Below are 27,617 nucleotides of genomic sequence, written 5' to 3' on the forward strand. Positions count from 1 at the left end.
CTAATGAGGTCCCACTTAATAAAATATTCTCATCCGACGGTTTTCTGTAAGGAATCTACAATCCATATCACAGTGGCCGCCAGTCTAGTCGAGCAACGTCCCCTATCACTGTTCATCTTCTGGCTAGGTCAAAGCATTGGACGGTTTCAGAATTATTTGTTTTTTAAGTTAATAACACAGATCGAACAAGTCGAATAGGAATCGGGTTGAATGGGCTCAAGAATAGGTGTTTATGCGTAACAATCCCATGCGGGGAGCATGGATTTAGTTGTCCGTATCGGATCGGATTGGATTGATGGATCACTTTTACCCTTATTTTTTCTTAAGTACATTTTTTTTTACGGTCTTACCCTTGATACCGATACTTGGAACTATGGTGGGAAGGCAGTAAGTGGTAATGAGCATTCAATGACTGGGGTGCATGCCAGGGCCCTTTCAACCTTTAGATCTTCACTGTTACTCACCTCTCAATGTAGAGGATTTGAATTCATGTTTTAATACCCTAACTAGCTAACCCATCCAATCGATTCTAGTTGAGTAGTTTGATCTGATTCAGTTCTTGAAATGGTCGTCCCGATTAGTTGAGCAGTTAGATCTGATTAATTATTGGATGATCTCCATTGAAGGCAATAGCACCGTAGTCATCTAACTGACCAAATATCGTAATCAACCATTTATAGTATGATTAGCCTGTTTAACCTGATTATGATCCGTTTAAGGGATTTTTATAGCCCAATCAATCAATTATTTCGTTTAACTCCTGATTAGCTCAATTACGATGAGCCCAATTATATAATGAAAACCAATCAATCAACCGAATAAAAACATGTTCATGCCTTGAAGTATATGAAGTTGAAAGTACCAGAGATTTCTAAGGGCATACCATCAGAGAAGCTTCCTTGAACATTTGGGTAGATCAAGAAAACAACAGTTGCAACAACTCATTATTCTTTACGAATTTGTGAAATGACGGAATCCATAAAAATTTAGAAGTCAGATGCTTTGATAAAACAAAAGATTCTGAATGAAATGATTTTGAATATCGAAACTGTTGAATTGATTAATTTCTCGAAATAAGAGGTGTCGAGGACAAAGAAATTGTTAAGAGTTATCATTCCTATCTAGTACCAACACGCTTGGTGTCAAGAAAAGATATCTTGCATACAGATCCAATAAATATAAGTGTAGTGCTTAGTGTGTTGATCCTTTTTTGGAAAGAGAATGCATGCAAGTTGTTTATTTCAATAATAGGTTGGATCTCTTTTTGTTGTTGAACCTCTATTTGATTCATCAATGTGTGATATTCTCAATCCTCATTATTAATGAAATTGAAACGATTTCTATGTTGATCAAAAGATCCTTTCAATTGGCCAAACAAGTGGAAACAATGACGGGCCTTAAATTAATAGAGACTGACTAAACCTGATTAAAACCAGACATGCCTGACCGATTGATACCTCTAGATGGTTCGACCTAAAACGGTAGTTGATTCACCCGTTGATCCGATCTGATCCGATTCGTCGAACAGTGGTTTCTATTTTCCTCCATGTTTTTTCGTTTATTAAGATTACAAATGTCAGACTGTTTCTTCGCCAAAAGATTAAAATACAAAATAAAAATTTCAGAGATAGTTGTTGTGATTTTTATATTTGGGTTCTTGGAGACAGTGACTTCTTGTTTATTACGTTTTACCAATTTTATAATTCAGAGATGTGGATGAAGGTCGTATCCTCTGCAGCCACTCACCTCTGCTCCTTGGCTTGCTGTGGCTAGCTATTCTATAAAGTCAAAGAGTGATGGCGTTGGTTAACTGCTTAGCTCTCAAGGTCTTCTCTGGTGGCCATTCTGGTGTGACCAAAGACGAAGAAGAGTATATTAAAGTAGACGGCGTTCTTGACAGGTTCCTACTATCTTTGCCCTTCAAATACTTGAGATTAGCTTCAGCAGAGAGAGAGAGAGAGAGAGAGAGGAGGAAGTATTGAGCTCTGGTTGAGTTGACAATGGAGCAGATGAAGTTTGTTATTGAGGTTGAGAAGGCAAAGGTATCAAAGGATGGAAGGCCTTCAGTCGGTCCTGTTTATCGGAGTGTGTTCGCTAAGGATGGATTTCCAGCTCCAGTTGAAGGAGTAGAGAGCTGTTGGGATATTTTTCGGTAGGTTTTTGTTTCAGTTTGTTCATGGAGATCTCCCTGCATTTTGATTCAAAATTAATTCGTATTATTGGTGCAATCTTCCAAGCATTCGTTAGTTCTCTATGAATTTCAAGATTTTATTTTGGAAATATTGGTGCTTCCTCATTGATTTCTTAAGTATGAACTGCTTTGGTGCCTTGAATGCTTCCTCTGCTGTACTGATTCGTTCAAAATTTATGCTGTTTTTAAGAGAGCTCAATTTCAGTGTTGCATGGTTGATTGTTTGCATACTCAAGACGATTACATTGTTCTTGAACTTTTTTCTCTTAGCGAACATGAATTGACTTAATTTGAGCGTTCCACCCGAGCCTGTTTGCCTAATTTAAGTGGATTATAGTATTATAGATTGCTTTTATCATGGTTTTTATTCTGGTGGGGAATGGTTGGATTACAAAAAAATATGGCCTTTCATGTTTCTTCCTCTTTTTTCCTGCTTTATGGATTTGTTTTCTGTGAATTTCCATTAAAAATTTACTGCAATCTGCACGGTTGTTTTTGTAAACAATCACTCGGGTGACGCTTCAGTGTCCACGGGTATGATACGGCTTAGGTTCATCTTTAGCTTCAACCCAAGTTGTTTAGCAACATCGCTAGCCAATATACTGCGCATGGCTCCGGTATCTACCATAGCCTGCACAACATGCCCATTTATCTTTCTTTTTATTGTTAACAAAGGTGTCCGGGCTAGCTTACGTGTACCTCGACTAATCTTCTGGGAGACTAGCACAGTAACTCATAGTCATGATCTCCACTTAAATCACAGATGCACAAATGGAGAATCGAACCTGAGGCCGTGTGCCTAATCCACACAATCCCCAGTTTACCCTAACTATCTGAGGCCCGGAAAATTTTAGTTTCCAGAGGAACCTCATAATTGTATGCCCTGCAGTTTTTTGTGGAGCCCGAAAATTTATTTGACGTTTATCATTTTGTTCATGAAAGAGGACGAAAATCTTTCCACACTTTTTAGCTTTCACTCTCAATTAGTACCCAATAATCAGATATGCTAATTCTGTGGATTCTGATGCTGAAAGTTCAAGATTCATTTTATTCTATGCCTAGCAATGATGAGGATATGACTTTTCAACACAGTCTTACCAATAATTAAATCTATATTAGAACGAACACCTTTATTCTTGCTTTATTAGTTATCCTTTCCAAAGCGGGCCAGGTTAAACTTTGGTTATGTTTTCCTAACATCTTCCATTTATGAAAACGTTTCCTAATCTTTTTGTTCTCCTCTTTGGGGCCATTGGAGCATATTCAGTTTTTGGCTTTGTTCACATATATTATTAACAGCATAAATCATCAAAAGAAATGCAGGGCAAAGCATATTCTTTGGCCTTTTAATCATGGAAACATGTGACTCTTAGATACATTAATTATAGTTACCTGAGTCCAATATTGTTACAAAATAGTGTTTTTTTGACATTCAAATTCAAGAGTGCTGGTGCTTACACCTGTTAAGAACTTGGATTCTGTAGGGTACTTTTTCTAAAAGGTAGGCAATGAGTCACTACACCCAAAAATGTTAATAATGTAAGTTTGGATCATTAATGACCTAACCCCAGGGAGGTCAGCAGGATCTTACACACAATTTATAAATTTCAGATTCAAGAAACAAATCAAAAAAATAGAAAAGGGCAAAAAGAAGGGGATAGGGACTATCTTAATCCAGGATCTGTCTCCCATGGCCTCTCACAGCTCTCTTTTTCCTTTTACTCAATTTGTTGCCTATTGTGAGCAGCCCCTTTTTTTTTTTTAAATAATAAAACCAATTACAAGGAAATAGTAACTCTCTATGGCTATTGGAGAGTTACCAAAATAAAGTTGCATTACAAAATAGAAAGAAACTCTATCAAAGACAACTATTTGCTGGACAAGGAAAACAGAAATGGAAAACCGATAAATTGAAACCTCTGTTTTCTAAAACTGAGAACTGGAGATTGAAACTAAATTTAACTGTTGCCATTACATGTGGTAGAAATTTCTATTAAATGAATAAGAATAAGGTAAATAAAAAGTAGATTGTGTCTGGAAAAGTCCCAGCAACCACTCTCCCTTGCAAGATGGGCCCCACAGAATTCTGGAAAATCTCCAACAGTTCTTCTCACTCGAGCTGTCAAATATCTTCTTAAAATACTGCTGGTCTATGGCTCTTTTAGACAGAAAAGATGGATCACCAGGCTTCATTATGACAAACACTTGGGCCCACAATTGAAGCATGAACAGTACTGAGTGCTACTGTTAATGTGAACACTACATCTATTCACTTCAACAGTGTTTTGAACAGTAACGTGAACAATATTTTTTTGTTCTTTTCTTCTTCATGCTTCGATCTACATCAATTAAATTGAATGCTTCGAGTATCTAGGAATATGTTCTTCATTCTATTGTCATCTGGTAACCAATAATATATTTGTAATCCTGTGACAGGTTATCCGTTGAAAAATATCCTGGAAATCGAATGCTTGGTCGTCGAGAGGTTGTGAATGGGAAGGTATATCTTCATTGTGGATTCTTGACTACTGCTCCTGCCCTCCTCACATATTCTGCACTTCTCCAATAAAATATATCTGCTACTTCTCTTAAGGACCTTGATTTCCTAAACAGCTGTTTAGGATGGAATCTCCATAATGGGCACCTAGTTCTGCCACATGGCAGGTAAGATGGGATTGAAATTTTCTAGGCAGGTATACCCAAGGTCTCTCTCTGCTTGAATGTCGAGTTCAGTCTAAACGGAGTTGGCCACATGGCAAAATGAGTCATTGAAAAATCTTGAACTACCAAGAGGATGCGTGGACATATATGAAAGGGTATATGATTAAACTTGAGTCTGAAATTTGCCCTTGATATCCATGATAGGATTGCCCCCATCACTCATCCATGTATCAAAAACTGTGTGCTTGTTAAGGAAATCCTTTCCAAAATGGCTGTGTCGGAAACTTTTTGCCTTCTGTTATTTCCTTTCAGCCAGTATAATTGTTTTACAAGTACCGCTTTTGTTTGTTTACAGGTAGGTCCATATGTATGGCTAACTTACAAGGAAGTATATGATATTGTAATGAAAGTGGGGCATTCCATCCGCTGCTGTGGTGTTGAGCCAGTAAGTTGCTACTCCCAGATGTTTGTTTTGTTGCACACACGGACTTGGACATACAAGTCCATTAAAAGATTTTTTGTTTAGTTTAAGAATGGGCTTCCTGGTTGAAGACACAGGCTTGTGCTTGAGGGCAGCTACTTTGTTCAAAAATTACTTATAAATTCAAACTTTTTTTCATAAGATCAATTTAATTGATGGGGGAAACATTACTTATAAATAGACTCTCTAAAAGTCCAATTCTGACCCACATAACGACTCCTAAACACAATCTTAAACCGATATTCGAATACTAAATTGGACCCAAAACTGTTTGTGGTGCCAGCCTTGGAAGACGCTACATTGACTCAAGCTCTAGTTTAATTTAAACTAAGATAGCTCTCTCTAGCAGTACCTATCAACTACATGTGGGACCAACATATTTCAGTTTCCAGATTACAATGAAAACACAAGGCTACCCCTATACTTTGCCTCTCCCTCGTGGGTTTCCTAAGCTCAGGGTTGGGCTTCCCTATCAGATCAATTTGATACAGCCGTATGAAGGCGTCAGCTCCTGCGTTGCTTAAACAAAAAACAATTCTGCGAGAGAATTTAAAATTTTAATTTTTATTAGAATTACTAGCTTCTCCTATTAGTATTATTTTATTTTGTCACTCCTGCTGTGCAAAAAGTGATACGTAAAAGCTGATGCTGCATTTTAAGAAATGGATACTTAAACCAGATCTAAGAACAAACCTTAAATTAGAAGAAATCTTTAAATCATGCTGAACATACATGTTTTAGAAATTGATCATAGATTATTGGATTTGACTTTTAATGCTCTTAAAGCGCCTCCTACAGTTCTACTGAGATGTAGGGTTGGGAAACTACGATTCCGCATAACAGATTTGGTTATTGTCTATTCTTCCACTATATCTGTTGTATTGAAATTCTTGTCCCCCTTTTTTTTTTTTTTTTTTTTTTTTTTTTTTTGAAATTTCATCTGCACTTGAAGCTAACACCTGCATGGAAGATAAAGATGAAAGATTTTTCTTCTACCTCATGATTTGTTTTGGGGAAGTGTGACAACATTTAGACCTTGTGTTAATCAATCCTGTAATTTTATAACACATGGAAAGATAATCAAGCATCAACTATACTTTCTACTAAAAAGGTATGTTAGATTTTAGCTGCCTTATGTTTAATCATTGTGCCTGATCTCGGAAATCTTAGTCATTTTATTCTGCTTCTTGTGAATTACTTTTGGTTTTTCTATTCTATTGGTTCTCATGATGTTTGTTAGAGGAAATATGAATTCTGCCCTACTTTAGGTTCTCGAATGATGAATAAACATTCAGATTTTCTTTCATTGAGGGTTCCATAATCAGGATTGTTTCTGAGGGTTTCATGTAAATGAGAAAGTTTAATAGTTCCATCTCTCTTGTGTTTTCAATTTTTCTTTGGTTTGAAATAATGTAGTTCTTCTCATATCATATGTTGCCAGTATATATTTGTCATCCTTTTGCATAAAAATATGTCCAACTTGATCTGACTTTTAGTTTCTTTTTCCCAGGGAGGTAGATGTGGTATATATGGCGTCAATTCTCCAGAGTGGATGATCAGTATGCAGGTTCAGTTTTCTCTCCGTACATTTGGTATTTATTTAAAGCGACAATGACATGATATCCCAATTAGAGTTTTGGCTATGGGTTTAAGCATTTCTTGTCTTCGTGCATTTCTTTCTCCTCGACCATATTATGGTTTTATCTTGTTTTTCCTGTGATTATTTGCATGAAGTGAGCTTTTCTATCTCACTGTTGTTGAGTTTCTTGTTCTCTCACCATTTTCATATATATATATATATATATATATATATCTTGTTGAGATTTATTCTAATGTTATAAAATTTTTGCAGGCTTGCAATGCTCATGGGCTTTATTGTGTTCCTTTATATGATACTCTTGGTATGCATTTTGTGTATTTCTATAGATTTGTTTATACATGTCCATTTTCCCATAAAGTTGCTTATGGTGTGTTTGGGATTCTTTCATTAAATATAGGATGTATATACCTACTGACCTTAAGCTTCACAAATTCTGAAGTTTGGGTCTGCTAAAAATTGTAGTTGATGAAAATTTGATTATTTTATTTTATATTTAGGTGCTGGTGCTGTGGAATATATTATATGCCATGCCGAGATTTCAATTGTGTTTGCAGAAGAAAAGAAGATCCCAGAGGTAGATTATAGTCTATGTTAGCATTTCAGTTCTGGAATAAGTTGTTTTTGAAAAGGTCCATGGGGAATGATTTCAATTGTACAGCTGTGTTCATATGTGTTACAAAAGCTGGAAATTTTAGCCAAATTGACAACTTATGTGGCCACAGGAATTTTTTTCTATTTAAGTCAAAAAGTTCCATTTTACCATTTACAGGAGTATCATTCCTACTGCGGTTTTACTTGTAATGACTATTAATTTTTGAGATTTTAGAAGTAAGAGCATGTGCTAGCAATGCATTTTGCAATTCTCAATTCATATTTCCCTTTTCAGGTGTTGAAAACATTTCCGATGACAACAGAATATTTGAAGAGTAAGTCAACTTTGTTCATTTCTATCCCATGCTTGATGCAATTTGTGGTAAAGCTATTGATATTTGTATTTTTTTTTTCTTTTTTGTAGCAATTGTGAGTTTTGGCAAGGTTACACCTGAACAAAGAGAAGAGGGTGAAAAGTTTGGATTAGCAATATATTCATGGGACCAATTTTTGCAACTGGTACGATGATCAGTTCAATTATAAAATCTTAGGATTTGCAAATGAAATCATGGTGAATTTCCTCACGGGAGATCTTTCTTTGTATGCTTTTTGAAAGCTTAATGTGTAGCAGTATTTTGTAATTGTTAATGCATCTCCATTCGTTTCTTGTTAGTTTTCTACTTATTTAATCCAAAGGATCAAGGAAGAGTCAGTTTTAAATTTATTAGTTTCGAGTTAAGCTTGGCTGGTATTGACTAAATACAAAAAAAGTTCTATGTTGCCACTTCCTCTTTCTGATTTCTTATGCATGGAACTGATTTTGTTTTCATTTTTTACTCTGTTTTATCAACAGGGAGATGGTAAAGAATTTGATCTTCCAGTGAAAAAGCCGTCTGACATTTGTACAATTATGTATACGAGTGGAACAACTGGTGACCCCAAGGGGGTACTGCTTTCCAACCATGCTCTTGTTACTTTTTTAGCGGGTATAACCGATATGTTCGACAGAGTGAATGAAAAGGTGAAGTCATAATCAATTTATTCTTTTACTTTCCTTTGTGTCATGTGGGTGAACATAAATGGATACACTTTGGAACTTTATCAGTTTCTCATGGACTTTCATTTTTGAAAGTGTTGCAGATGACTTCAGATGATGTTTTTCTGTCTTTCCTTCCGCTGGCTCATATCTTTGATCGGGTAGTTGAGGAGCTGTTTATTTATATCGGTGCTTCAATAGGATATTGGCGTGGAGTAAGTTCAATACATCATACATTGTTCAGAATACAGTTTGCCTAAAAAGATTTATTATTTTTTGGGACCTTTTTTTTTTTTTTTTTGTTCGAGAAAAACAAAATAGATTTATCTAGAAAGGTTCCTATTTATAATTGATTGATTTTCATCTCAGGATGTTAAATTATTGATTGAAGACCTTGGGGAGCTAAAACCAACTCTATTTTGCGCTGTTCCACGTGTTTTGGATAGGATCTATGCAGGTGAAATTCGGAAGAAATTATGCCTTCTCTGTTTCTTTAGTAGATATTAACAGAAATTATCCACTGATTATTTGCAAGAGGAATGCTAGAAATTCTTATGTGCAGTGGCATTGCAATTTGAATTCCTTGGTCCTGTTTCTCTTTGCTGATGGTCCGTTGGTTACATGAGATAAATACATTTTCACATTCTTAGCCATATTTCTATAATTTTGTCAGGTCTGACAGAGAAGGTATCGTCCGGGGGTTTCTTGAAGGGAAAATTGTTTAACTTTGCATACTCATAGTAAGTTTCTACTCATTGTTTCGAATTTTCGATTGCGAAAGTCTCTGCTATGTCGCCAACAGATTTGGCTGCCCATTGACTCCCAAGTTTTATTTTGCCACCGCATGAGAAAGCTTTTTTAAAGAGGATATCCAGTGTCTTTAGTACTTTAGACTGTTCCTGAGCACAAACACTTGTAAATACGTGGACACATGATAGGGAAGCAATTCAGGACCAACATTTAATGGGTCCTGCTGAAGAGATCTACTTGGCCAAAAAGCAATGCAATCCGATGGTCTCCATCATCCAATTTTAATCTTTCATTTTACAGTAGAAAACACTCAAATATGTTCCAGAAAAGTCTGCAGATTAGATGGTAGCTGATTATTAGTGCCCATTCATTAATATTTCCTTATCAACAAAGCATTTGACACATGCCCAGAATTTCTGGTCAGGGACCAATGTTTCTGCATCCTAGCTTTTATGTACCTTTGTTCAGTCCTAACTTCTCAAATTGAAGCCCTCATAACTCTATTGGAGCCATATTTCCATCACCATCCTGAAGTAGTTGTAATAAGGCTTAGTTCAGTTCGGTATTGGGTTGGGTTTGGTGGCCCTTTTGTACACCTTGGAACTTTATAGAAATATATTGTAGGAGCAGTTAAAGTCTTGAAGATGTTCCCCTACAAAAATACCACCACTTTCACTTATTTTTCTATTTATAACCAGTAGTTTGCGGTTCATTTTTATTTACTCCATGATGTTTCTGTTCTAATTCATAAACTAGTGTTTAGATTTTATTGTGTTCCTTTTGATTTCTTCTGCAGTGAATGTTAGTGCACTACCTCTTCATTTCTAGTTTTTAACCTACAGCATACAAATGTTGCAGCAAACTAAATAACATGAATAAGGGGATTGGACATGCAGAGGCTTCCCCACTTAGTGACAAAATTGTTTTTAGCAAGGTATTTGAAGTGGAAAATTGTATATTCTCTATTTTTGGGTTGCTTTTGCAAGAGAGCTTCCCAAAATTGACTGAGCACTCTTGATGATATTCATGACTTTGGCAGGTAAAGCAAGGTTTGGGAGGGAAGGTGCGTTTCATTTTATCTGGAGCTGCTCCTCTTGCAAATCATGTCGAAGCTTTTCTACGTGTGGTGTCGTGTGCCTATGTCATGCAAGGATATGGTATGCAGCATTTTGAAAACTTATGTTGTTGAAACCCCTTCCCCACTTAATTTTCATGTGCTATTCTGTTGCATTGGTTTCAATTACCATGGCAGTTCCTACTAACTAGTTATGGGATCTGACTAATAAAAAAAAAAAAGGCAGTAATGTTATGTGCTGAAAACTTACTCTTATATGCTAATGACCTTATCTGTAGTGTATTTAAGACTCTGTTGATCTCCATATCACTCTTATATGCTAATGACCTTATCTGTTAATATAGGCCTGACGGAAACATGTGCGGGGACGTTTGCTTCCCTACCAAATGAACTATCAATGCTTGGTACAGTAGGACCTCCTGTTCCAAATGTAGATATATGCTTGGAATCTGTTCCAGAAATGGGATACGATGCCGTTTCAAGTACTCCACGAGGAGAAATCTGTATACGGGGAGGAACCCTATTTTCAGGATATTACAAACGCGAAGACCTCACCAAAGAGGTATTGGTTGACGGATGGTTCCACACAGGTTTGCCCATCTTGCATCTATTCTTCAATTACTTTTGGATACTGTATATCCAAAGTCTGTTCTTCAATTAGCTTATTTGTAATGACCTTTTCTAAGCAGGGGACATTGGCGAGTGGCAACCAGAAGGAACCATGAAGATTATTGACCGCAAGAAAAACATTTTCAAACTTTCACAAGGAGAATATGTTGCTGTTGAGAACCTTGAAAACATTTATGGTCTTGCTTCTGCTGTTGACTCTGTATGTCTCTTGCTATATGTACCTAGATCTATCTTCTTTGTTTATTCGTCTTCGTTATTTTTTCTGATAATATGAATGTAAATGGATCATGTCCTGGTTTATTTTAACAGATCCTTGATATCTTTATGCTTATCTTCATTCTTTTCTTGATAATATGAATATCTTTCTGTATTGGCTTTTATGGTTCTTGAATTTCATTGCGTTCATTTTTACTCTTCTTCATTGGCTACTGCTCACCAACAAATTGATCCACATTCTCTCCATTTCAGATATGGGTTTATGGGAACAGTTTTAAATCCTTCCTTGTTGCTGTTGTCAACCCCAATCAACAATCCCTAGAGTGTTGGGCTGAAGAAAATGGAATAACTGGGGATTTTAATTCACTCTGTGAGAATCCCAAGGCTAAAGAATTCATCCTTGGAGAACTCACCAAGATTGGAAAAGAAAAGAAGGTTTGCCTCCTTAACTCATGATTGTGAAAATTTTGATCTTGTTGGGAAGATGGTCTTTGTGAAATCACAAAAGCTGCTGAAAGCTTTAGAAGTCCTAACTTATTAATGGTATTGGCAGTTAAAAGGTTTTGAGCTTGTCAAAGCTGTCCACCTTGACCCAGTAATATTTGACATGGAGCGTGATCTCATCACCCCAACCTACAAGAAGAAAAGACCTCAGTTGCTGAAATTTTATCAGGTGAGCTTCTCTTATTCCTTCAGGGTAACCGAAGAGCATCCTATTGATAGTATGCTGTGCGTTGTCATGTTCACATCATTTTGGACATTCAATTGATAGGTTTCTCTGAATTTTTTGATTACATGGCTGGCATATTACGGGGTTACTCTTAAACTTTGGCCTGTCAATTGAATTGTTCTTCATCATATCAGATGGCAGTCATGTCTGGATAATATTTACCCTGGTCTTGTGAAGCTTGTAAATATCAATATATTGGAGCTTCTATCCAACATTATAATTTCTGTGCATTCTCTTTTGACCAATTTGTACCATGCATAGCCTTTTGGTAAAGTTCCATTTGTTTCCAGGTGAAATGTACACTTGTTTCAATTAAAACGAACATCAAATTATGGGGAATGCAATGTATCGTCCAGGGACAGCACGGGAGATGCTTGTTTTGCCTTGTGGACAAATGGTTTTGGTGCATTTCAATCATATGATGCACATTTCTTTCCTAATTCCCCCCACCCCCAAAGGATCCTTGTTTTTCAAACAGATTTTTACTTTCTGAGATAGTTTTCGAAGAAGTCAGATTGGTCTCAAAATTATCCCAAGATTTATAATGACATTGACTGCATATCCACAGAGTTGGGCTCCACTAAATGCTTCCTTATGGAGAAAAAGATTGTTGGTGTGGGAATGGATTCCAACGCTGTTGGAGTAGGAAGCATTCACCCATTATATTTGGAAGGCAACCCACCCCCACCCCACCAAAAAAAAAAAAAAAAAAAAAAAAAGAGAAAACTGTGTTAAGGGAAAGTTTCCTGGTAAAATCTGTGTAGAAGAGTACTAATATTTTACCTGAAGGTTTTCCTGAAACAATTGAAGCCTAAGGAAGGAATGGTAATTTGGTGTTGGTGCTTGGTGAGTCAACTCTTTGATGGAATTTATCATGTAAAGTCATTGATTGTGGCCAAATGCACAGTAGAAAATACATGCATAAAGAATATTCATAACCTGAAAGTTCTCCTTTGGGGCTGGTGCTAGGTGGATCAACTCTTTGATGGAGTTTTTCATGACTTTACATTGAATTTGGTCAAATACACACAGGAAAATTCCTAGAATGGGTAGGTTGGGACTTGGGATCACGAAATTGGCACATGGCTTATTAGGTTGTTCCTGTTGATTCTTCAGTGGTTATTGTATTATACTGCATAGTGTTTAATGTATAACTCTGTTCATGCATTAATTACAACTTTCCAGTTCATTTCACTTAAGAGAAAACAATTATAGAATGCTTTCTTAGTTTCTTTCTTCTGTGTGTGTGGGTGTGTTTACATTTTTATGCTGCTACTGACTGTAAAACCTTTTTTGACAGAGTATCATCGACAACATGTACAGTGCAGCACAATAAACAGTTGACCCTGCTCTGGCGGCAGCCGATGCCTGATCAAGTATTTGTTATTGACCTCCAGATTCTTCCTCACATATGATATATTGGTTTAAGAGTTGCATTTGTTCCAATCATCTGACTGTATATATTTTCATTATTCAGAACAGATGCTAAAATTTAAGCCCTTTTTTTATGTGATAATTTAAGCTTATTTGTTGACAAATGTGTGTCCATGAACTTTATATGATGTATAGATTAAACCTTTTTTTTTTTTTTTTTTGGTGTTTCTCCGGTCCGCTATCAGGTGGTCCTACATGTCGGTTAAAATTGATCTAATTCGGTTGGTTTTGTTCAGTTAATCAACGTTTGCGAGACTGATCCAATGCTTGCATTTTCTTAAAACCTCAAAACCGGACTAAAACCATAATCGGTTGGGTTTGGCTTTGGCTTTGTTTTGGTTTGGGTTATCAATTTGGCACTGTTTAACACTCCCAACCCCTTCCAAAAATATCACTGAAAATTAAGCTATCTGAACTCTGAAAGTCTAAGTCTCAGCTCCCAGTCTCTTCTCATGTTGATGATGTTGCATGTGGCTCAATCGGGCCTAATTAGTCCTCACCAATTTAAGGTCTTGCATTGTTACTACATTGTTTAGTTAATCGAGCTCCATGTGATAGGAATGGACATGTTTATACGTGAAGACACCCTCTCCGGCGGTGCAGCAAGTATCCGATGGTTGGAATGACTTCGGGGTGCGTGTCAAAGTCATATCCGCCATCAGATGCTCGCCGCACTCACGGTAGACAATCATTACTCTGTTTATATCTGGTTGATTGGTTATTGGTCCATAATCAGGGTATGAGTTATTATTCGTCTTTAAACATGCTAATTGGATTATAAACAAAGTATGAAAAGGTCATAAATAAATTGGTCATGCTATAATCGGGCTATAAACAATCGATATCAATTTCGTCGATATCTGTAGGTGTCCATCGGGCTACAACCAAGCATCGTGAATCTTCAAATAATTATTGGTCTAGGCCCGATACTGGACCGTTTAATAAACGGTTTGGTTCAGTTTTAGGTTTTAACCAATCGGTTCTGGTCGGACCTACTGGTATGGCATCTAGATGAGACGAAGACCATAACAATTAACAACCAAACGAGTCTGCATCAAGAGTGGTAGGCCTTTTTCTAAGTTGAAGAACATGGTCAGTTACTGCTACCTGTACGCTCCCGCCAAAATCTCCTCACCTCCATTCAAATCCTCCAGCAGCTCCCGCCGAAAGATCTCTTCTTCCCAATCTGTTGTGAAGCTGAAGCATCCACGGCTCGAACTGGTTAAGAATCGTTTGATACGCCTTGCCGATGCTGGGAACCTCGATTATGCTCTCTCGACTCTTGATCTCATGACCCAACAGAGAATTCCTGCTGATTTAGTTACCTACTCTGTTCTCCTCAAATCTTGTATTCGTTCTCGAGACTTAAATCGTGGGAAGATCATCCACGCTCGACTCATCGAATCTGGGCTCGAACTCGATACCATCGTTCTGAATTCTCTTATAAGTTTGTACTCCAAATGTGGGGATTGGGGAACTGCGAAAGCTATCTTCGACGGGATGGGAAGTGGTGGTAGGGATTTGATTTCGTGGAGTGCAATGATCTCCTGTTTCTCTCACAACAACCAAGAGCTCCAAGCCATAGCCACATTCTACGAGATGCTGAAATCGGGACATTACCCCAATCAGTTTTGCTTCGCTGGTGTGATACAAGCGTGCTCTAATGCTGAGAACGTTCGCACGGGTCTAGTGATTTTTGGGTTCGTGACTAAAACGGGCTACTTGGAATCGGATTTATGCGTTGGCTGTGCTCTAATTGACATGTTTGCGAAGGGCAGTGGGGACATGGTTTCTGCACGGAAAGTGTTTGATCGCATGCCTGAAAGGAACGTGGTCACATGGACATTGATGATTACCAGATATGCACATAGTGGGTGCACAGTGGATGCCGTTGGCTTGTTTCTGGATATGGAATTGAGCGGGTTCGTGCCTGATCGGTTCACACTCACCAGTGTTACCTCTGCTTGTGCTGAATTAGGATCATTTCAACTCGGACAGCAACTGCATTCACGAGCCATCAAGTCTGGATTGGCTTTTGATGTTTGTGTTGGGTGTAGTCTGGTTGACATGTACGCCAAGTGTGTATCTGATGGATCGATGGATTGTTCAAGGAAGATCTTTGATCGGATGCCTGACCATAACGTTATGTCCTGGACGGCAATCATCACAGGGTATATGCAGTTGGGAGGGTTTGACGAGGAAGCAATTGGGCTCTTCTGTGAGATGATACAGGAAGGAGTTCCACCCAACCATTTCACATTTTCTAGTGTCCTCAAGGCATGTGGGAATCTCTCTGATCCATTTATTGGAGAGCAGGTCTATGCGCATGCAGTTAAATTAGGTCTGGCATCAGTTAACTGTGTGGGCAATGCTGTCATTAGCATGTATGCTCGATCAGGTAGGATGGAAGAGGCCCGTAAAGCTTTTGATATCCTGTTTGAGAAGAACATGGTTTCCTACAACACAATTCTTGATGGATATGCCAAGAACATGAATTCCAAAGAAGCCTTTGAACTCTTCCATCAATCTGAGATAATGGAAATTGGGGTCAGTGCTTTCACATTTGCTAGTCTTCTGAGTGGAGCTGCAAGTATTGGTTCAATTAATAAGGGTGAACAACTCCATGCTCGATTGCTGAAAGCTGGATTTGAGTCGAATCAGTGCATTGGTAACGCATTGATCTCCATGTATTCTCGTTGTGGGAACATAGAGGCTGCATCCAAAGTCTTTAATGAAATGGATGATCAGAACGTGATCTCATGGAGTTCAATGATAACGGGTTTTGCTAAACATGGATATGCAAGGGAAGCTCTAAAAACATTCCACGAAATGGTTGAGACTGGTACAAAGCCAAATGAGATCACCTTCATTGCAGTCCTCTCTGCTTGCAGCCATGTTGGTATGATTCCCGAGGGATGGAAGTACTTCACATCCATGCATACAGAGCATGGCATTATCCCAAGAATGGAGCATTATGCTTGCATGGTTGATCTATTAGGCCGGTCAGGCTTCTTTAGAGAAGCCTTGGAGTTTATCTACTCAATGCCTTTCAAGGCTGATGCTCTGGTATGGCGCACTCTGCTTGGAGCTTGCCAAGTTCATGGCAATATGGATATTGGGAAACAAGCAGCACAGCATATTCTAGAACTGGAACCTCAAGATCCAGCAGCATACATCTTACTTTCAAATTTGTATGCATCAATTGGTCAATGGGACAATGTGGTGGAAATCAGGAAAAGCATGAAAGAGAGGAAAATGATCAAGGAAGCAGGTTGTAGCTGGATAGAGATAGGGAACACGGTGCATAAGTTCCATGTTGGTGACACTTCACACTCCCGAGCAAGGGAGATCTACGCAGAATTAGATTGCGTTGCCTCCAAAATAAAGAGCATGGGTTATATACCAGATACTGATTTCGTTCTCCATGACGTGAAAGAGGAACAGAAGGAACAGTATCTTTTTCAACACAGTGAGAAGATAGCTGTCGCTTTTGGTCTCATAAGCACGTCCAAATCAAGACCCATCCGGATATTCAAGAACCTACGTGTCTGCGGGGACTGTCATACTGCAATGAAATTCATTTCAGAAGCCACAGGGCGTGAAATAGTGGTGAGGGACTCAAACCGCTTCCATCATATCAAGGATGGTTTCTGCTCCTGCAACGATTACTGGTGATACCTGTTGGGACTTTAACCTGATGTTGAAGTTTGAAGATGATTGCTAAGACTTTCGTCTCTTGCTTAGTGATACCTCACCTCAAGTTCCAACCAGATCAACAGCTTGAGAACTTTAAACAAGGTCTGCCAGTGGAAATCATTAAGAACTCCAGGGAAATTTCATGGGAAATCTCATTCAAGGCTAATCTTGCAGGCCTGGATACAAAACTTGGCAAATGATGCAAAACAGCATATTTCCATCAATGACTTCCAAATCGCTGCATGTAGTGACCAATAAATGCGAAGTCCTTTTGGTTGAGACTAGATGATTATATAAAGATATCATTCTTGGTATGAAAAATACCTATTAAACCGATCACAGGAATACCAGTTACAGTATGTATCAGCCTGAGAGGAATCCTTCTAATAGTATCTGGAAAAACAGTCATGGATAATTATGAGATGAGAGCCTTCCGAGCTTCATCAGTAAATCCATATTATTTTTCCTCCACCCTCTACCATGTACATATCAGCTGCATTGTACTGTTGTAGCTTGAGACAGTCAACTTGTTTGTGTTTGTCCATCAGTATTAGAATGTTGTTCATATATTAGATTTGGATCAACATGTATAGAAAATTCTGGAGATCTGGACACCGGATTTGCGATTGATCTCTTATTCGTGGTCTCAGCCTTTTCATCATTAACAAATTTTCTTGTTTTTCTTAATTGATTCCAGTCTATGATTCAATATTATAATTTTTGTATAGTTAGGGCAAGTAATAGTAGGTAATTGCTTAGGTTGACATGATTGAGAATGTTTATGTTTGCAGCAATAGTTTACGGCAAATAATAGAAATTGCTTCACATGACTTCTCTCCTTACTAATCTTTAAGAATGGTGACCTAAACTTGACTGACCAATGAGAAGATGACACGTGCATAGACCTGATATCATCTGCTCGTCTCTGTTTGAGTACTGACCACACGCCTGGTCGACGAAACCGACCAGGCTTCCAACTGGGGAGGAACATCCCATCCGACCATTTGTCCTCACTAAGGAATATCATCTCAGCCGACCATGTATCCTCCATTCTTTCCCTCCAATAGCAAGCCAGTTGTGGTTATAATCTTCTAAAGACTTGACCATAGTTCTTCATCATGACCATGATCGGGTTAATAATTATGAATACCCTTATTTAATCATGGTCAGATTAACCGTTATAAGATCATCCACATCAGAAAAGAGGACTAATCCTTCAACAACCGTTAAGGACAACTACTATAAAAGGGGAAGGAGGCCAGAGTATTGGCTAACTTGAACACTCTTTCTCTATTTCCCTTCTTTCCCAACTCATGGATTGACTTAAACATCGGAGTATTCTTCATCCGAGTAGGCCAACTATTACAAATGCGAATAAGCTATTTCACCCCTTATGGGATTAGGGTTTCATTACATTTACCCTATAAAAGGGAAAAGAGTGTTGGTGTATGATGTTTTGTATTCTGTCGTAGTTTAATCCAGAAAGTACTGGTGCAACACCTAGACAGGCAGGACGGCGGTCCCGCTAACCGGTTAGCAGGCCGTGGGGGTTGCAAGGGGGGTAGGAGGCCCCCCTGCATAGCAGCGGGTGTAAGGGGGCGTAGCCCTCCGCTCGAATTTTTTATTTGAGGGCAATTGTGTACTTTCCGGATTAGGGTTTTTTTCGTTATATATTTGTAGCGAGAGTTTTTTTTTCTCTGTAATGTAAGTAATACTGAGAGGTGTGAGGACGAGCGCTATAACCCTATTCTCCATTGATAGTGAAGCAGGATCTCATCTCACCGGGGACGTAGGCAACCTTGCCGAACCTCATAAAATCCGTGTGCATTGTTTGTTTTGTTTTTCCATTATCTTCTGCATCGTTTTAGGGTTGCGTTTCTACAAAGAGGTCAATCTCTCACACTCTCTCTTCACTGCTCCAACAATGAGTTTGTTATCTGAAATTTGACTCGGGCATCGGAGTTAGATTTCTATATCAATAGGTACATTTGTCTACTTTGAATCTTGATAGAACATATTATCCTACAAGAGTTTATTCTTCTTATCTATATCGAACTCCTTATATATATATATATATATATATATTAGTCTATTCTTATCTATTTGATAGATTTCAGTTATCTAAATAAGCTCTCTGTCAGCGCTTACACTTCCTTGTCTTGTAATCCTCTGAAGCCTTTACGTTACAAATAAAATATGGAATTATTAACAGCGAAATGAACCAGAACAGATGATTCTTCATGGCTGTAGGTATCTGTCTCGTATCAGTGCGTATCGGCCGCTGAAATTCAATATCGATATTATATTCAGTTTTTTTATTTTTTTTTTAAGTGGAAACGACTTTTTGATGCAAATAAGGGCATCTGCTTTTATATTAAATTTGAAAAGTAGGAAGCTTTAGCTCCCATCTTCTACTAACGTGGGTATAGTCATTTGAGGGGGGTAACTAGTGGTGTCAATTCTTAAACCGAACCGGTAAAATCGGCCGGACTAAACCGATAACAATACGAATCGAATCGAACCAAAGTCTTATTGGGTCGGTTCGGTTTGGAGTATTGCAATCCCAAAACCAAATCGAACCGCACCGGAAACTGGATGAACCCAAAACCAAACCCAAACCCAAACAGAAACCGACTCAAAACCCAGACCGAAACTGAAACCAAACCGGTAAGAAACCAAAACACTCCAAAATTCATTAAAAAAAAATCAAAATTTGCATAGTTTTGTAAACATTTGTATGGAAAGTCAAATCCAAACTGGACCAAAAACCAAAACCAACCCGGTTACAAATCGATTTAAGAAACCGAAGACAAACCGAAATCAAACCGCATCAAAACCGAAATCAAACCGAAACCGGAATTTTCTTATTGGTTCGGTTTTGATTTCAACTTTTTTACACTGAAACCGACTCAATCTGGACCAAAACCGAGCCAGATTGACCGATTGACACCCCTAGGAGTAACCCCAAGAAGATAGCTGAGTTGGTAAGAGACCTTCTCACTCTAAGAGGACAGTTCAATTGGCAAGACAGACACGTCACATTTAAGAAGTCATAAGTTCACAATTCAATTGGCCTATCAAGAAAAAAAGTGATAAATAAACAAATTTCAGAATATGTTCTAGAATCCTAGACCTAGAAGTTTTTCCAATATTACATACCAAACAGTCCTTAAGTATGGTCTTTCACGGGTGTAAAGAAAAGAGTTTCAATCCAACCAACCTAACTGGATCTTAATTACCTAACTCTTCATTTCTTGTTAGTTTCCTCCAACTAATTCAGATATTTGCCCTCCAATCATATGAACACAGTTGGAGGTTTCTTTAAGGTCATATGACACAAAATTGTCATTTTCGAATCTTAGTTGCTGACCCTTCTCCTCTTTATTACTTCTATATATCTCTCTAATGTTGAGATTTTCAAACTTTATCTTCTGCAATGCTCTTAACCACTTAAACATCAGCAACACCTAATTTATATCTATTTTAACAAAGCTATTTTGGTTTTTCACGCCATTCATGAACTAAAATATGTCTCATATGATTAGGGTTTAAAAAATGGAATCGGATTCTGGGTCGGATCAGAATCTGTCTCTATTGGGACAGTTTTGAGCCCAAGGGGGGTCAATCTTAGAACCATCATATTTATAATTGTTCTAAATTAAGATCTGATCCCGTTTAATAGCGTGGCAGTCTAATTTTGGTTATTCAAACACTCAAATAAGTCTAGAACTCTGAAGTATACAAATAACTTCCCAATCATAAAGTAATTAATATATACATTCCTAAATCCTAAGTATGCAAAACATAAATCTTTATTTTTTTTTATTGGTATCTATAAGATAACTTGTTGGGGCAAGAGATGGTCCTAGGTTGTTTCTACATCATGCACAGAAGAATGAACACAAGAAAGTGAGCATTGGGTTGTTTCGGTGGGGGACTCTCTGATGCCTAAATCAGACTTCTTAGCAAACAGATAATTCCAATAAGGATGGAAAATGATCGGTCTCTTAGGAAGAGGATTACCTGAGTATTTATAGTTGATGACGGCATCCACCGAGTGAGAGTCCCTCTTTTGTAGCTTCTTAGCGTTGGTAGTAGTTTGAATATAACGCGAGTTGTAATAGGAAAGTGAATATGGATAGCATCCCGGCTATGGGAGCTTTGGGATATGACAATATATCCTTCCTTTGAGGGGGAGATTCGGTGTTCCGTTGAAAGTCCTTTCCGGACTAGAACTAATTTGTATCTTGTGACCCACGTGCCGGGCCTGATAAACTCTGAGAATTCCCTGTGTTGGGTTCTTAAATCGAGGGACCTAAGTCGAGTGGCCTAATTTCCGAGCTACTTGCCTAGGGTGATGGGTTATGCGTCCACCATTCTATTAGTGAGTACTTGGAGCTTACTACCTGGTCAACAAACTGACGCATTTGGGCGCCTGTGGTTTGGATAGCCGAGTAGTAAAACACCCATGTAGTTCCTCTGCACATTGGTACTTATCCAGCCACTCATTTGTCAAAACTCTTTTTATAGGATTGGTTGACTAGTTCACATCTCTGGTTAGTCAATCGTTCGATCATGTTTCGGTATGCCCATGGCGACTGTATATTTTTCCCATAATATAACCTTATAATTATTAAGTATTATTTATTATTAAATATGCATCTTAAAGTCCCAACAAGGTTCTTAAAACTTTCAGACAATCCATCTCAAAACATCTTGTCTAATTTAGAGTCCGAATTCTCTACAGTGAGTGATAATAAGCATTCAAGGGCTGAGAGCTCCCAACGTACACCCCAATCGATGAATATTCACTGCCACTCACAATTCACCAGAGAGAATCCGAACACATATTTAATGATTTCAAAATCAGCTCTCAAAACAACCCACTAAATAATGGATGGATTTTTTTTTTTTGTTAGGATGGATTGATTCCATGGATTTACTGCATGGTATCGATGACGATCAATAAATCGGTATGTACATGCAGTGATGCTGTTCGTTTGACATGTGTAAGGTATGTGGGTGTCATTATTAATTTATAATTTTTTTGGATTGGAGATCCTACTTTCTCGTGGCCACTATGGGACCATTCAGGGAGTCACGCCATGCATCCAACCGAGAGCAACAGGTGCTCTTTTACCCGGATCAGGTAATGAATTTTTTTTTCTTTTTTACTTAATTCTTTATTCAATCCTTTACACATGTCCAATAGCTTCAGGTACGTGTAGATTCGGAGTCTATCTAAATCAATTTCAAAAAAACATCACCTTACTTACCAATCATATATTCGAACAGAACAAAAAAAACTAATATATTATTATTTAAAAGGCAACGTGACCCTTCAAAAGAGGAATGAAAAATGACCTCCCCTCTCATTAAAGGCGGAAACTTGTTGATTCTTGCCCGTGTAGGTTGTCCAGATGATTATTATAAATTAGAGGTAATATGGATATCTGTATGATTTCAAATTAGATTCTTAACCTATATATTTGTGACTTAAATAGAGATTGTAACGATGAATTACTATGCTATTCTTTTTAAGAATTAGTTAAGGTGTGTGTATAAGTTGGTTCGAACACCAGCCTCACCTTGTAGCTGGAAGATTATTGTTATTGGGAGGAGTTTCAAAATATCACGATCAAAAAGAAGGTAGGGATGAAGAATTCCCCCATAAGAAGAATTTTCAAACTTAGTCCTAGAATTCCATTCTTTACCTATCATGAAACTCCAAAATCAACTAATTTTTTTTGAAAAACAGGAGAATATGTGTCGACGTGGAGAAGGAGAATGCTTGACGATGAGAGTTCCTATCCATATCAGTATCGTATTAGTATTTGCTATTCATACAAATCGGACACATAAAACACTGTCCTTTTTATCTCGTCACGACTGACATCAATTCCGCGACAACTTGGTCAATTTCGTTCGACGGGATCATACTCATCGGATGTGTTGTGATGGAGATCTAACCGTCCAATTCACCAGTCGATGATACATAAGTCAGTAGCTGTTGGATGGTAGACATATGGATCTTAGATATAGATTTACCAAGGCCCGAACCCGAGACAGGAGGACACGTGTGATGAAACGCAGTTCTCCGTAGAATCCGACGGGGTCAACATTCTTTGTCAGAGAGAAAAAGCATGGGGATCCTTTTCCCACGCCACAACAAAAAAGGAAAAATGCCACGTTACCATTTCTAGAAATGTTTAAAAATCATGTGGGACCCATATCCCCCGACGAATATCTCTCGCCGAAGCAAATCACTTCCACTGCAATCTCCCATTCCACGTGTTCCTTTGATTGATTTTCAACCGACCACGTCTTTTCCCCAGTGATCCACGTCTTTATGTGTTAGACCGTCGTACCAAGACCCATGTGGCAGATATCCAACCTATTCCATGATCCGACGGTTGAGATTCCATCCTTTTCCTTCTTTTTAAGTTCCAGTATTTTGAATGCGGCAAGAGCGTCTGTTTCAATTCATGCTTGTCGCTGTTGAGAATCAAGAGAAAGCGATGACTTCGCCGGATTCCGGCATCGAAGACGTTTCTGAGATGACAAGGACGATGCAGGTTCAACGGAAAAGCTTAGAAGGTCGACAGGTGAAATCGTTCTGCGATAACAAGGACGACGGAGAATGTGTGAAGACTAGGAAGAGGAAGCATTTGAGGAAGAAATTGTCACCGGCGGTGTCTTCTAGATCGTTGGAACTGAAAAAAGAAGGAAGTTCCGAAAATTTAGGTTCTGATGAATCATTATCGCCGCAATCGTTGTCGTCGTCATCATCGTCACTTTCAGATCAGTCATCGGAGAACGAAGGTGTAGCGGTGGGGATACTGGAGGCGAGCAGCGAAGTATTCGGACGTGAAGAGGTGATACGGAGCTTTCCGTGCCTATCGCATGGTTTCGCTTCTGTGTGTGGCCGGAGAAGAGAGATGGAAGATGCTGTTACGGTGGTCCCGGGGCTTTTAACCGGAAAATCGGTATGGTACGATTTCTTTGGGGTCTACGACGGGCATGGTGGTTCATTGGTAGCGAATGCGTGTCGGGATAGGTTACATAGAGTGCTAGTGAAGGAGATTGAAGGCCGTGAGGCGTTGGATGGAACGGCTTGGAAGGAAGGAGATGATGAGTTTGATTGGAAGGAAGTGATGGGACGTTGTTTTGCTAAGATGGATGAGGAATTCAAAGGAAGTGGAGTGGATGAGGAGGATGATTCGGCATTGGAGAGAACCATCGGATCGACGGCTGTGGTGGCGGTTGTTGGAACTGAGGAGCTTGTTGTCGCTAATTGCGGGGATTCCAGAGCCGTTCTTTCTCGCGGAGGGGTTGCAGTTCCACTCTCTCGTGATCACAAGGTTTATTTTTCTTACTACAAATTTTTTGGTTAAAATTTATTATTTTTTGTTTATTAGTTTATAATTTGTTCTAATTAATCTTTAAGAAGGTTAAAAAATTCTGATTTTTGTAGAAGAGATCCATAAATGCAAGAGGAATAGGAAAAAGAAACATAAAATAATATATTACATAAGAGGAAAAAGAAACTTAAAATGGTGTTTTTTTTGCTTTGGAACTTGAAATTAATTAAATGAAATCTAAAATGGCGATTTGAAATTTGAATTTGATAATTTGAAAGTAAAAAGCGTTCACATTGACCAATTTTATTAGTTATTTTTATTATTTCTTTCTTGTTTTCTTTCCTCTTCAAGTTGAAGGGATTTTCTTTTCTGTTGCAATATGAGGATTTTAGCTTCACAGGTGTCTTTTGGAGTCTGAAATGGGGCACCTGACTAAACTGTTAGGTTGTACCTTTCGGCGCTTGGGAAAACTGGAAAAAAGAGAAAAAGGTTGATAGAGGATACAGCTGTGAATTCAAGGTTTAAAACACAAAATTATAAAACATCTTAAAAGATTTCCAGAAAAATTAGAAACTTTAAACCCTAGATCTAGAACCTATCCACCACATACACGATCAAATTAATTCTAAAATTGAAAAAAAAAAAAAAAAAAAAAACACCAAGTTTCAACTCAGATTGTTCGTCTCCCAAATCCGAAAAATTTCTATCTGGGTCTGTAAGGTGATCCGGATCGGATGGGCCTATTCATGGATGGGTCAATTTTTTCCCCCCTTCAATTGGCTGATTCCATCAATTTCGTTTCTATTTTTAAATCAATATGACTGTGATAGGGCCGTTTCGTTTGGGTTCCTTCCTACTTCATACCGTCCATGCATGGTGTCCAGTGGCCTGCTTTGAGTGTTTTTCCATACCTCTGCACTTTGTTTTTACCTTTTTCTTTTGCTTGGTGGCATACCACTGCATGGGTTTCGACTTGTTTGGTCTGTTTTATACTAATCATGTTAAGAAGAAATGGAGATGACACCCCACCTCTCCTCCTGCCCCCAAAGTACTCACGACTGAAGACTATTCTGCCATGTATCAACAAGATTTTTTTCTAAATCAGGGAATAATAATATTCTAGATTGAATTTATATGCGAAATTAAGTATTATATATATATATATAATATGGTATGATGGGTCCAAGACTCCAAGCATATCCCTTAAACATAAAGCAAAATATTTCTTAAGAACAAAATCGTATCTTTATCGGATTGCTCTAAAGGTTTAAGCTCATTTTGATATAATTTTTTTTTTTAATGAGAGAGAGAGAGAGAGAGAGAGAGAATAATGTGATCTCAAGTATGATGGATTGAGTTGTATACAAAATTTTCACAAATAATAAAATAGGTGAGATTCATTGATGGACGGTCCAAGACTCGAGCACTCTATCTTAAATGATACTTTGACATTTGAGGGCTTCAAGAACATAATGCATGGTGGACTTCGGCCTAATGGTGATGTTGCTCCATTGCTATTAATGGTACTGGTTTGAACTAGAAAATTGCCTCTTCAAGAAGTGGGAGTAAGGTTGCTTATAATTTATGACCCTCCCCAAACCTTGCAGTTGTTGAACCCTTGTGTATGAGTTACACCCTTTTCAAGAATATAAGACATGGCTTGGTAAAAATCAAGGAATTAAGCAGGTTTTTGTATATGCAATCTTTTATGTGAAATCCATATATCTATTCATTTTGACCTGCCATTAATGGGAAACATGCCAAGTTATTGGTACCTCAAAACTCATATATGGTTTATGTAACCTTTGAAGTTGATAGTATGTGAAACCTTAACATTTTTCTTCCCAAATGGTCAGCATTGTAGCTTTTGTTCTATTGATCATTCTTGTTCCCTTTCACAGCCTGACAGACCTGACGAGATGGAGAGAGTAGAAGCTGCTGGTGGGAGAGTAATAAACTGGAACGGTAATCGTGTCTTAGGAGTACTTGCTACTTCTAGATCAATAGGTATGTGAAATTCTCTATAAAGTAATAGTAACAGCACTACTAGTCCAGGAAGATCTAACCAGGGAAATAAAACACGTTATTGGTGCCGTATTGGTATCGGGTGGGTCTGGCAATATCGATACATATTGGCCAATATGCCTATACAGTACCGAGATTTAATTCTCGTTTTAAAATGAATATTTAGATTAAAAATCTATTCTGAGAACGCATATCAAACACTACTTAGAAGAAGAAAAAGTCGATGACTTGCTCATCATTTTATGTACTTTTTTGAAATTCAGGGGATCACTATCTCAAACCATATGTGATTTCAGAGCCGGAGGTTACAGTCAACAAGAGAACTGAGGCTGATGAATTCCTGATATTAGCTAGTGATGGATTGTGGGATGTTATGTCAAATGAAGTTGCTTGTGAGATTGTAAGAAGATGCTTCGATGGCCAAATGATGAAGAGATTCTCAAAGATGGGGAAGGGATTGAGGGGAGGTGGTGCTGGTGAGGCGGCAGCTGTGCTCGCCGAGCTTGCAATGGCCAGGGGAAGCAGAGATAACATTAGCGTTGTTGTAGTAGAACTGAGGAAATTAAGCAACAATGGCTTCTCTTGATATTCATTTGATTTTTAAGCTTGTTTAATGTTGGGGAATTTGCATTAAAATTTGAAATAGATTGAGGCAGATATAGTGGATTTGCAATTCTATTAAGCTTTGCATGGTGCGGATAAGATGATCTGGCTTGAGTCATGTTAAGCTTTGAATGGTGAAGAGAGATCTCTCTTCACTTACGGGATGTGACCCTTGTGATTGAACCCAAAAAGGTTTACTCAAAATGATGAGATTCGTTGTTCTCAGAAATATCTCACTCTAAGCTTGGCCTGGAATGAGTTATCCCACTCTGGGTCAACTTGGGCCTGGATTTTCAAATACAGTCGGGTCAGTTGCATCCATGGTTTTTAAGCATCGTTTTAAGTGTCAGTATCATATTGGTCGTACCGAGCGATCTTGATACTTGGTGGTTTTTTTTTTTTTTTTTGGTTTTTTTTTAAAGAAAAATCAAAGGTATTTCTGTTTAATGTGGTTGATTTGATAATCGATGCATTCTGATATCATATTGGCTATGGGATGATCGACACCTATTCTGATACCGTGCACTAAAAACATGG

General features: G+C 38.1%; 3 protein-coding genes across 4 annotated transcripts; all 3 read left to right on the top strand.

Moving 5' to 3' along the window:
* Positions 1-1,689: 1,689 nt before the first annotated feature.
* LOC122081164 (long chain acyl-CoA synthetase 4) lies at positions 1,690-13,552 on the top strand. Its single transcript, XM_042648161.1, has 19 exons — positions 1,690-2,152; positions 4,628-4,691; positions 5,208-5,297; positions 6,844-6,900; positions 7,186-7,234; positions 7,431-7,507; positions 7,820-7,859; positions 7,949-8,043; positions 8,378-8,545; positions 8,665-8,775; positions 8,930-9,017; positions 9,234-9,300; positions 10,169-10,244; positions 10,350-10,467; positions 10,730-10,975; positions 11,075-11,214; positions 11,484-11,666; positions 11,785-11,904; positions 13,262-13,552. Exons 1-19 carry the CDS (start codon positions 2,001-2,003, stop codon positions 13,295-13,297), a joined length of 1,977 nt encoding a protein of 658 aa, XP_042504095.1. The 5' UTR covers positions 1,690-2,000; the 3' UTR covers positions 13,298-13,552.
* Positions 13,553-14,383: 831 nt separating this feature from the next.
* Positions 14,384-17,778, top strand: LOC122081257 (pentatricopeptide repeat-containing protein At3g49170, chloroplastic). Its single transcript, XM_042648287.1, has one exon. It carries the CDS (start codon positions 14,485-14,487, stop codon positions 17,068-17,070), a length of 2,586 nt encoding a protein of 861 aa, XP_042504221.1. The 5' UTR covers positions 14,384-14,484; the 3' UTR covers positions 17,071-17,778.
* A 5,779-nt stretch (positions 17,779-23,557) lies between these two features.
* On the top strand, positions 23,558-27,155 carry LOC122081358 (protein phosphatase 2C 51-like). 2 transcript variants are annotated; one of them, XM_042648447.1, is made up of 3 exons: positions 23,558-24,452; positions 26,354-26,459; positions 26,741-27,155. In XM_042648447.1, exons 1-3 carry the CDS (start codon positions 23,577-23,579, stop codon positions 27,061-27,063), a joined length of 1,305 nt encoding a protein of 434 aa, XP_042504381.1. In that variant the 5' UTR covers positions 23,558-23,576; the 3' UTR covers positions 27,064-27,155. The 2 variants fall into 2 exon arrangements, with proteins under 2 accessions (XP_042504381.1, XP_042504382.1); XM_042648448.1 differs by having other exon boundaries at positions 26,774-27,155.
* Positions 27,156-27,617: the final 462 nt, after the last annotated feature.

This window comes from Macadamia integrifolia, chromosome 6 (genome assembly GCF_013358625.1).
Source record: "Macadamia integrifolia cultivar HAES 741 chromosome 6, SCU_Mint_v3, whole genome shotgun sequence".
Taxonomy (NCBI): domain Eukaryota; kingdom Viridiplantae; phylum Streptophyta; class Magnoliopsida; order Proteales; family Proteaceae; genus Macadamia; species Macadamia integrifolia.

What these genes read in the sequence shown, in the direction of transcription:
- LOC122081164 (XM_042648161.1), top strand. Translation starts at nt 2,001, where the DNA reads ATGGAGCAGATGAAGTTTGTTATTGAGGTTGAGAAGGCAAAGGTATCA. An exon ending in GAGAGGTTGTGAATGGGAAG is followed by an intron (nt 4,692 to 5,207) that starts GTATATCTTCAT and finishes GTTTGTTTACAG; the next exon opens with GTAGGTCCATATGTATGGCT. An exon ending in CAATAGGATATTGGCGTGGA is followed by an intron (nt 8,776 to 8,929) that starts GTAAGTTCAATA and finishes TTTTCATCTCAG; the next exon opens with GATGTTAAATTATTGATTGA.
- LOC122081257 (XM_042648287.1), top strand. Translation starts at nt 14,485, where the DNA reads ATGGTCAGTTACTGCTACCTGTACGCTCCCGCCAAAATCTCCTCACCT.
- LOC122081358 (XM_042648447.1), top strand. Translation starts at nt 23,577, where the DNA reads ATGCTTGTCGCTGTTGAGAATCAAGAGAAAGCGATGACTTCGCCGGAT. An exon ending in CACTCTCTCGTGATCACAAG is followed by an intron (nt 24,453 to 26,353) that starts GTTTATTTTTCT and finishes TCCCTTTCACAG; the next exon opens with CCTGACAGACCTGACGAGAT. An exon ending in TGCTACTTCTAGATCAATAG is followed by an intron (nt 26,460 to 26,740) that starts GTATGTGAAATT and finishes TTTGAAATTCAG; the next exon opens with GGGATCACTATCTCAAACCA.